This window comes from Crocodylus porosus, unplaced genomic scaffold, assembly GCF_001723895.1.
Source record: "Crocodylus porosus isolate Cpor-Errol unplaced genomic scaffold, CroPor_comp1, whole genome shotgun sequence".
Lineage (NCBI taxonomy): Eukaryota > Metazoa > Chordata > Crocodylia > Crocodylidae > Crocodylus > Crocodylus porosus.
In genome coordinates this window covers 2,317,530-2,328,765 of record NW_017728947.1, presented here as the reverse complement: position 1 = coordinate 2,328,765, position 11,236 = coordinate 2,317,530, and the positions used below count along the sequence as shown (strand labels likewise).

At 41.5% G+C, this 11,236-nt stretch overlaps 1 protein-coding gene across 5 annotated transcripts in view; it reads right to left on the bottom strand.

Annotated features, from left to right (window-relative positions):
- Positions 1-5,298: 5,298 nt before the first annotated feature.
- LOC109320799 (AP-2 complex subunit alpha-2) overlaps positions 5,299-11,236 on the bottom strand; it is a 621,923-nt gene continuing 615,985 nt past the window's right edge. For all 5 annotated transcript variants that reach the window (XM_019551064.1, XM_019551065.1, XM_019551067.1 and 2 more), the window contains 4 exons: positions 10,689-10,805; positions 10,429-10,498; positions 9,182-9,316; positions 5,299-8,047 (listed from right to left, as the gene is read on the bottom strand). In XM_019551064.1, coding sequence (XP_019406609.1) covers positions 7,970-8,047; positions 9,182-9,316; positions 10,429-10,498; positions 10,689-10,805 — 400 coding nt within the window. In that variant the 3' untranslated portion in view covers positions 5,299-7,969. The remainder of the gene's footprint in view (positions 8,048-9,181; positions 9,317-10,428; positions 10,499-10,688; positions 10,806-11,236) is intronic.

Sequence of the window (11,236 nt, the reverse complement as noted above, 5' to 3'; positions counted from 1 at the left end):
CGTGCTACTTCCGAAACTCCCGCGGCCGCTTCTGCTGGCAGCACCACTCCCCAGCCAGCACTCCCACCTGCCCCCCTGCCACACAAGGAGCATGGCCTGACAGGGGGTGCACTGGCATCTAACAATTAAAGCTCTACAAAATGGTACTTCTGAAAATTGAAGTACTATTTTGAAGCGTTTCACTTTCAGCTCTACACATACACAAACACAGCACAAGGAAACAAAGTGATGCTGGAGCCAGATTTATCCTCCCAGCTCTCGCTTCCAGCCCCTTAGGGCCCTGACTGACTTCAGAGCAGAGCTCCTACAGCCTGCATCCCTTTTACTCTTCCCCTCCAAGGGGGAAGAGGAGAGGTTCAATGGATTTGGTCACCCCCAACCTGCCTACTTTTCTTCTAGTCTCTACTCTCCTCTACCTGTGATCTTGGGGGGAGGGGGGGAAAGCAAATTGAGAACCTAGAATGGTGGTTCTTGACCATTTGCCATAGTGGGCCACAGTTGCAGCTCTCACAGCCATAGTGGGCCACACAACTTGCTTCCCAGGTGTCCATTGAAAAAAAATATTTTAATAGGATGTCACATGGGCTGCAGCAGTGTGTTGATTGGGTCACATGTGGCCAGCAGGCTGCAGGTTGAGCATCACCAGGCTAGAGCAAAGCCAATTACTGCAGCCTGCTTTACTGCCCCCGGTGGAAACATGTTCTTCCTTTGGGCAGCCTTTTCAAGCAGGTTTCACTTGGAAACTATTTCTATTTCTTATCTGTCCACACCTTCTCATGCTCAGCTCTCTAAAATTTCATCAGATAGTACACTTGGGCATGACATTTCTGGATTTTAAAACAAACCTAACTTATGGGATTTATGCCTTGGGCTGAAGGCATGGAAGTAAACTGTCATCCTGGTCTCTGCAGAGTGACTGGTTCTAAAGTGACAATCCACCAATCAGACAAGTAAATTGTTGAACCAGCCCTGTTGTGCTTGAGCTTGAAATAAAATACCGGGATTTATTGCCAAATAAGTCTCTAGAACTGAAGGGTCTGGTTAAGCCTGCTGAGCTTAGAAAGATAAAGTAAGAAGTGGCAGGAATTTCTGGGGCCAGAGGCCAACATGTATTTTAGAGCTAAAATCTGCAAGAGAACAATGATGGATTAAGGGATTACTCTGACCAGCAATCATTTCTCCTCCCTGATAGAAAGAAAAAAAAAAAGGGCTTTCGCATTTTTCCTTCTTGCCCAGGCTTACCCCGATACCTCCAGCACTGTACCATTTGATACTTCTGCCATTACAAATTGGGTGCCTTCCACAAGCACCCTTTCTGGGCACACAGGCCAACTATCACCACCTAGCTGAAAAAAGTTGACACAACATAACATCATTTCTCCAATGCTCTTTTCAGCTGAAAAATCTTACTTTCAAAGTTACTCAACTGTGGTATTCCTTGGCCCCCACCTTTGCTTCAACACCATCCTCCCAGAATTCTTCTACCTGCCCCACCATCACTGACCCAACTTGCCACTGCAGCTTCCCTTTTCTCTAGCCTTCTTTCATGCCATAGTCTTCCCAGCCTCCCTTCCTCAAAACTTGCTACACTCTAGGCTTTTCTTCCTCTCAGTGTAGACAGACTCTCACCTGCCTAACTCAAAGCTGGCTAACTACCACCATCTACATATATGCCAACCTTTTTGGCAGGCATGTCACAAGGTAAGCCCAAGATATTAAGTGCACTCTAATCCCATTCCCCTCCCAAGTCTGTTGCTGTTTCCTGCTCTCTCTCAGATCTGCCTTATGCCACACAATCTAGTGTCTTCCCATGCCAAGGGTTAGCTACCCCTGAGATATACTACCACTTACAGCTACTGCAAATGAATTCCTCCTCAAGTTCCACCTAGAATTCCAATATGGAGTCCATCTTCCCTACATAAAAACTGGTGAGTCTTCAAATTTTTCAGGCCAAGTCTCAAGGTCCATGTCTATCATCCTTTACTGTATTTGGATACTTAGCTTTCTCAGTCTTTGGAATTCTTATGCATTTTTCTTCTTAGTTTCTTCCATTTCTCTTGGGAGATCCTCTGTTCAAAAGTAGCAAAGTTTTGCTTCTCAGACTACGATTTGCCTTCTGCAAATGTGTATGAGTTTGAGTAGGGCATAGGGAAGCTGTTAATTTGTTTTGAACTCTTAATTAGTGCCTTCTAATGCAATTAAACATGTCTAAAACATATCTTTTGTTTGCCACACAATTTAAGTTCAGGAAACCCTCCCCCACCCCAAGATATTGATAGTACAGTAGTGTTTGTTTTTCTGAATTCCCATTAGAGAAAAGCTATCCTGACCCTTTAAATCATTTAAAAGTACCTAACTGAGCATTACCAAAGTCAGAAAGGTACACTTTAAAAAAATTTGAAGGAACTATTAAATTATCATCATTCTTTACAGGGATAGAAACACAGAGAAACAAACATCAAATCCAAAACCACAAGTAGTGCCAACACTCGAGTTTCCTTAATCACGAGCTTAAAGGTTAAATGCATGCTCCCTATCCTGGTGCATGTCCACAAGGGGCCAGCAGGGGAGATCATGCTTAGGGGCAACCAACACAGGTTCATTAGAGGCAGGGCCTGTCAGACCAACCTGGTGGCCTTCTACGACCAGGTCACCAAATCCTTAGATGTAGGGGTAGCAGTGGACATAGTCTTCCTGGACTTTCGGAAGGCCTTCTACACTCTCACCCCACTCTTATTGAAAAACTAGGGGACTGTGGTGTCGACACCTATGCAGTCAAACGGGTCACTGACTGGCTGGAGGGCTGCACCCAGACAGTGGTGGTGGATGGGTCATTTTTGACTTGGAGGGATGTGGGCAGTGGGGTCCCGCAGGACTCAGTCCTCAGGCCCGCACTATTCAACACCTTCCTCAGTGACTTGAACAGGGTGCTTTTTACCCCCTTGTCCAAATTTACTGACGAGACTAAGATGTGGGGGGATGTGGGCACACTAGACAGGAGGAATAGGGTGCAATCAGACCTAGACAGGTTACGGGGTGGGCGGATGAGAACAGTGCAAGGTGCTGCACCTGGGGAGGAAGAACCAGCACCATACCTACAGGTTGGGGAACTCCCTTCTCAGCAGTGCAGAGGCAGAAGAGGATCTTGGAGTCATCATTGATACCAAAATGAACATGAGCCTGCAGTGTGGGAATGCAGTCAGTAAGGCTAACTGCACCTTGTCATGCATCCACAGATGCATCTCGAGTAGGTCCAAGGATGTGATCCTTCCCCTCTATGCAGCACTGGTCAGGCCGCAGCTAGAGTACTGTGTCCAGTTCTGGGTGCCGCACTTGAGGAGGGATGTGGACAACATGGAGAGGGTCCAGAGGAGGGCCACTCGCATGATCGGGGGGACAGCAGGGCAGGCCCTACGAGGAGAGACTGCAGGATCTGAACCTGTTCAGCCTCCACAAGAGAAGGCTGAGGGGGGGAATCTAGTGGCCTATTACAAACTAGTCCAAGGGGACCAGCGGATACTGGGGGAGTCCCTGTTCCCCTGACCACTACCAGATTTGACTAGAAATAATGGTCACAAGTAGATTCAGTCCAGACATCAGGAGGTGCTACTTCACTGTCAGGTTAGGATCTGGAACCAACTTCCAAGAGAAGTGGTGCTGGCTCCTAGCCTGGGGGTCTTTAAGGGGAGGCTGGATATACACCTTGCTGGGGTTGTTTGACCCCAGTACTTTTTCCTGCCATGGCAGGGGGTTGGACTTGATGATCTGCTCAGGTCCCTTCCGACCCTACTAACTATGAAACTATGAAAGCACACTAATTATTTCATTCTCCTTCTCTTAAATGTCATGTGAAGCATTGTTGCTGGAAATATTAAAATTTGCTGCTATTCCTTGGTTTTGCCAACACCAAAGTAATTTGCTAGATAAAGTGTCTGACCATTTCCCAAATTCTTAATTATCCCACTTTCATCATATCATTAAAGTCACCGAATTATTGAACAAAGTTAACATACCCACTCGCTACAAAACCATATGGGGGGAATAAGATGCTGGCCCCCTCTACAAGTTGCACGTATTGCAATTAACTAGTTAATTGTGCAATTACCTTAAGACAAGCTACACATGCAAAGTAGTGACCACACCATAAAAAGCTCCAACCAGCTCTTAAAGGTAGACCTAAAAAATGTATGCTAATTTTATAGCTGGTTGCTAGTGAGGTTTAATCTGCATGCATAGTAGGGGCTCCCTTGCAGCTGGGAACCTTGTGAGCTGATGGGTCTCCCAGCTGCAGAGGTGCACTGTGCCCAGTGCAAAACACCCAAGCCTTGGGGATCATGGCTGACATGATCCCTAAGGCTCGAAAGTGTATGAAACCCCAGTCCACATGGGGCTCAGTTCCAGCTTTGTCAGACATGCAGTTTGGACCTGATAGGGCACCCAGTCCCAGCCATACCTTACACAGCTGGGACCAAGAATCCCTACAACTGTGATGGGGTTTCCCAGATGCAGGACCTTGCTTCTAACCAGTGCAGGGTCCCGCAGCACCACGATTGGGCTCCCCCAGCACCAGCAATAAGGTGCAGTGGGATCTAGTGTGTGATCCCACATTCAAGTTCCCTGCTAATCATGTATGGCATGACAGAAGGCATGACTGTGTGGATCACACACTAAATCAAATCCAGCCTCTACCTGCACATGTAAAGAGGGCCATTTAGTAGTCAAGTTTTGTTTTCTGCTTCAAGTGTCAGCCAAAGGCAATGGCTGTTCCAAGGAGTGGTCCAAAAAATAAATAAATAAACAAATGAGAGAAAGGAGAGAGCCTATATTGCCTTATGTGTTCTTATCTAAAATCTTTGAAGACATTTATTTCAACAGTTTGTGCTCTGCTCCCTTTTCAATGATGTTACAGCTCAAATTATAGGGGTGAGCTTTATTTTTATTTCACAGTTTATGGATTGAAAGTGTAGAATGTCTAAATTACCGATAATTACATGCAGAGGAGAAGGGGAAGAAGGGTTGGAAGCTTACTGATGTTAAGCTTACCAGTGAATGAAAGTTTTCAGAAAGGTAGACAGACACTGCCCCTATCCAAACTTTTCAAACCAAATAGAGTTACCTACTAACTGGTGGGGAAACTAAACTACATTATATTAGAAGTGGAAAATCCCATTTCCCAGATAAAATGCAATACCATATTAGAAATAAAAGTATATGTAGTACATTACTTGAGTTCAATTTGCTTTTACATACATACTTTTCCTGTTTTGGGGTTGGAGGTAATACTGAAGACCACAAAGATTTCAGTTTACTGTTCTAGCCATTTATTTTCCATTGAATGATATATTTTGATGAATTTGTTTTGCCAGTATCTTTATAGAGTCTTAAGAAAAAATATCCACGTAATTTGGCGGAATTATATTTATAGAAATGAAAACAGCCACCATAAAATGTCACACATTGGAGCATAGGTCAAAAAGTGCATAATTTTAAATCCATCTTGCTGTTTAGTTCTCACATATCAATGACTAAAATACTGTATGTTTAACAATAATACTGTTTTCACTGCAGAAACGACCATCTCTGCTTGAGAGGATGCATCATACACTTTGGTAAAAATCAAATCATTCCACAAAGCAAACAAGTGTTTGTTAGTTCTGCTCTCAGCACTGCTTGTATGGCTCAATGAGCCATGTCTTCCAATGCAGATTTGGACACTGTCCAGAGGTGTTTCATTTAGTACAGCTACTATAAAGAGTGATTTACCTTTCTGCTCTCCTCCCTATATTTAAATGCACAATTCACCACAGTTTGAACCAAACCAAAAATGGACTAGAGATAGTACATAGTGTGTCTCAAAGTAGCTAACAAGAGCACAGGATACAATTTCCAGAGGAACAGATGCACAATATAATTTTAAGGATGAAATAGCAGCTCTTCCTTTGCACCTGCTGCAGGTTTCACTTTAAAACAGAGCTTGGTTTATACATTTCACATTTTTATAAACATAGCAACTGACAGCACAGAGAACAAAGACATGAAAATGAGACCATTAAAAGGACTTATGGGAGACCCCCTCCTGTGAAAGGCATATTTGGGACATCACTGGGACTGGATGCAGTTATCTATCCAGTGTCAAAAAAGGGGCTACAGGAGATGCTAGTGAACAATTTCCAAGAAGGGCTAGCAATTCTAATGCCCCACAGGAGATGATTGTAAGAAGAAAAGGACTAATTTTCAGAGAACAGGGGGTTCAATACTCTTTCAAACCTGGCCTTTGCTTATATAGTTTCAACTTGGGCATTCAAAAGCGTGTAGCATCTAAAAAGTAACTGGACACATTTGACAAATCTCAAATCTTGTCCTTCAATTTCAGTAAACATTCAGGTATATCACTGGATCCCAACTGAACCAAGTTTGCATAATGTAGTTCCACTGCCTGAAGTCATGCAAGACATTTGAGTGTTCAGGCACTCTCTCATGCACAATCCATTTTTCACACAGTGCACTAGACTGCATGGCAGAAGCCTTATTTAGCACGCAGTCTCAACACAGTACTATAAATCACACCACTGCACAGTTGGTTGCACATGAACTGTTGCTTGTACCTTCAGCAAGGGGAGACATTTCTTTGTGTTCAATCCATCTTGCACATATTTCACAATAGTAATCAATACTCAGTTTTAAATGCAGATCCCAACAGCCCAAGCTGTAGTAACCCTTGGTGTAGGTCTGACAGATGTAATAAGACCATCTAACAATTTGTTCAGAGGAACTGCAAACCTTTGCTGCTATAAGACAGTAACAATGCATATTGTCATGACAACCACTGTAAAAGCCAAATGCTTATGACCTTTCTACTCTACTTCAAAAGAAACCAACATATAGGTAATATGCCTGGTAAAAGATTTTAACCACTGCTAGAAGACAGGGCATTGTAACAAAAGCCATTCACCCACTAGCATTCTGGTCATAGAATGTGAAAAAAAAAATATTGTTTTAAAGTTAGATCTTTTAATCTTTTAAAGAATGAAGACTATTGTGCTGTGCATAGCCACTTTGATGGGTTAGACAGAATGACTCCCACCTCTTACCCCTCCCATTTTCTCTTTGTTGCAAGAAGTTACTATCACCGACTCTGGACAATGAAAGCAGGGAAGAGCATCTCTCACTAAATTTGACAGGGAACAGAAAAAACACAAATGGACTTTCTACCCTCCTGTGTTTTTTAGTCCAACAGAAACAACTGAGAATGACTAAAATTAGTCAAGCTGAGGAAATTAGACTTAGTCCTTTAAATTTTTTGGTCCTAAAAATTGTCAACTGTGCATTTCTGCACAGCAATGCTATACATTTAATGTGATGGCATTTTGTTCAACAAGATTAAATTTATACCTTGGACTGTCTTCCCTGGCTAGCAAAGACTACAACAGTGCCTTAAAGGCACTTCACTCATAAGATTCAGTTTCCCACACTTATCCCATCTGGCCATCTAAATCTAGAGTAGTTAAAAAGAGTCATTCTAGAGTCAAACTAACATCTGAACTAAGCTTAGTGTATTACATTTGGTTTCTTTTAGCTCAAAGCAGAAAGGTGCACTTAAAGGCACTAAGGCAGAATGCTCCCAGCAACTTACAGTGGAGTTTCAAATTAAAATGCATAGTTATCACACTTAAAGATGGCTTCCCTTAAAAAGTCCACCGCTGGAAAAAAAAAACAAAAAAAAACAAAAACCCACAGGATGCCTCCACTTGTATAGCAGAAGCTAAAAAGCCATGATTTTTATCTATAAAAAGTCGTTTTATACTGTACATTTTATAGTCTTGATTTCAAATGAAGGGACAAGTCCTTTTAAGGCAGGGAGGTTACATGTTACAATACTCAGACATTGGTATACAAGACATTTATTTGCAGTAGGATGGAGGACAACAATGGAAGAAATGGAGACAAAAATTGGACCAATCTTTTACTATTAAAACTGTTCTGACAGCAGTTCACATAACCTCTGAGATACAGCTTCTTTACTTGTTCGTAGGGTAAGCCTGTACATCTGAAAGAGAACAGGACACTATTAAAATAGTAAATGAGAATTCAGATGGACTGATCAATAAAACTAATGGAGTTAAAAATTAAAGTTTCATTTGGTAGCAAATAAAGACAGCATAATTATTCTCAATATTAGGCATAAAGATCTTTAAATGGTCAGTCATTCATTGTGCTCGAGTAGTCTTCCAGGAACAGCTTTTTACCTCAATGATCAATGTATCATCCCACTAGGCTTCCCCCAGATCTAACCGTTCTACAACTCATAGCTTCTCCTTTCCCAGACATTTTAGATTCTTGCCATCTTTCTTTAGTAAACCAAGACAAGATGCTTTGTCAACAGAACTGCCTTTGAGCAAAATTTGAAGCGTTGTCTTCCTCATAAATAATTTACCCTTTTTTTTAAACCACTGAGACTCAAAACCCTTAAATCTAGGGTTTCTTGAAGTCTAGGCACCACAAAATTTGAACAGGCAGCAAGTATATAATCTCAGATCTTACACAGTAGAAAAAGCATTGTTCCCGCAGTTTTACCTTCTGCAGATTGACTGTTTATAAAAGCAAAAGGTTTTCTTTTCAGTTAGAAAAAAAGGAAATAAATGACAGTTTGAAACATTTTCATGTCTGAGTAATGTAATAATCTTCAAGAGGGTATCAAAGAGATCAGTAGAAATGTGGTGCACTTTTACAGTAGAAGAGATGCATCTTTATGGTAAGTTTTCCAGAGCAAAGCCTCAGGGCAACTCAGAATGTGTACAGTAGAAGCCGCCACTGGAAGTTGAAAAGCAAGCTTGACTTTCAGTAGATTAAAGCCACAACCAGCTGCGTCTCACTCCATTTTTTTACTCCATTTGCCATGTCCTTGTGACATTTAGCAGAATTCACAGATTCGTTGGAATCTGACAGGCCGTGCCATGAGCATTTCTGGTACGGCCTTGAACTTGCAACTTCTGGACTCTCAGCTGTACACCCTAGGTGGCTGGGGTGGCATGGGCACTATTAATTTACTGACAACTAAGACGACATCAGTAGCTACTTTTGTTCAAGATGCATCTGTACAGCTGCATTGTATCAAAATAAGTCTTGTCCATTTATTTCAAGTTCAGGCTCATTCAGCCTGCAACTATAAAAAGCAAAATACCTGTGCCTGCAGGTTGGGTTCAAGACGCAGCAAACACCCAATCTGGATAGTTTTCGTATGTATTATGCCAGCACCAACAAAATTAGCAGGGTTGGGGTCTACCTCTTCCAGCAGGGCAGAACCAAAGCCAATGATCTATCAGAGAAACACAGAACAGATGCTTTATTTAGCAAGACACTGGTGGAGCAAAGCAGAAGTACAGAGTAAGAATTTCATCAGTTCTAGGCCAATTCACCAAAGCATGACCACAGCATAATTCACTCACATAACTAGGAGATTTGTATTCAAAGCAAATAGGACTTCGAACCAATGTTAACCCCCAAAATTTCACAATCTGAGTTTTTAGGATGGCTGTGTCCCACCACTCCTAGTTGTTTCAGAAACAGCAAGAGAATTTACACAAAGAGACCTCAGTAGCAAAGTCTCCAAATTCAAATCACAAATCTGTTCCTTACCATAGTTTTGAAAGCTGACATTTTTTCTTGGAGACAACTGCTTCATGAGATATCAACCATCACCCTCCAGTAGAAAGTAGCATATGAAAGTTTCTTCAAAAACAATGCCACAGGTGAAGTTCCTGTTAGCTTACAATTGTTTTCAAGGCTCTTTAAAAAGTGGTTAAGATTTTTAGAATGGATACCTCATTTTGCAGATTGCTCAAAAATCTATAGACTACTGATTCTCAACCCTGTAAGACTCAATGCACCCCATGTCAGACTTGAGGCACCCCTCCAACTTTTGAGTTGAGTGGCACCCCATTTCAAAAACAAAATTTATTACAGAGCTTGCTTCCTTGCAGAGGGGACAGGCAGTGGAGGTAGGGCAGCAGCTAGGTAGAAAGAGCCTGAGCCTGCCCTTATCTGCTTATCTTTTCATGCTTCCTTCAGTACACTTCAAGGGATCTCACAGCAGCCCAGGGTGTCTGGAGCCTCTGGTTGAGAATCATTGGTATAGATCTTACAAAAAAAGTGCGCGCTGAAAAAAAGTGTGATTGCATCTATTAATAGCAAATTTGCCTTATGGGTTTCAAACTCAATTAACATGACCCAAATATCCTGAAGATCAAAAGACAACCATTAAAATTTCAGCACCAGGACAAAAACAAACAAACAAACAAACAAACAAACAAACAAACAAACAAACAAACAAACAAACAAACAAACAAACAAACAAACAAACAAACAACACATAAATGACATTGTCCCACTACCAAGTGGTGTTTGTTAAAATACCATGGTAATACCTACTTTTGCTTTTGTGATCTCTGTATCCATTGGATGTTTTGCTTTAAAGATGTTCTGTACTTCTTGCTTTGGACTGTGAGAAAAAGATACAAACAAACAAAAAGGTGACTCATGTTATGCACTTCACATTAGTATTTATTGACGTCATACCACTAACAAGGTACCACTCATACACCTTAAATAAGGAATAAGCCTGCCTTCCCTCCTCCTCCCCCCGAAACACACACACTTTCCCTGAGGAACACAGTGTGCTCAAATCTTACCTGCTCAACTGCTTCCAACGCTGGAAGAAGTCTTGAGAAGACATCTCTGTAGGCTGAAAAAATTTATTCAGCGTGATGGGCAGTTTTACAGAAAGATTCTGAAGTGTTCCCCCATACCTAAGTTTAAGGTAGCAAATGGGTTGAATATTAACCTTTTACATGTCAAAAGCAATTTAAAGAAGTATGCTATTGAGAGGGACTAGATTCTTTTAAGAGAACGTTAACAAATTCATCCAATTCTGGGAGGGAAGAGACATTGAGGGAATACACTTTCAATGCTTAGTTCTAAGGATCTTCAAAAAGGAATTTTGTAATAAGCAAAGACAAGCCTCTGTACTCAGGAAAAAAAGCACTGCAATTCCCAAGAGAAAAGCAGTACTTCCTTTCAGATACTTATGAAGATAAGCAATTCCAGGAATTAGCATCCTAAAAGTGAACTTCAATATGGAGAATGTAGATCTGTAACCAGTTGGCTTCATTCCTACATAAAGATCAAGACTGATAGCCATAAAAAAAAAAAAAAAAAAAAAAAAAAAAAAAAAAAAAAA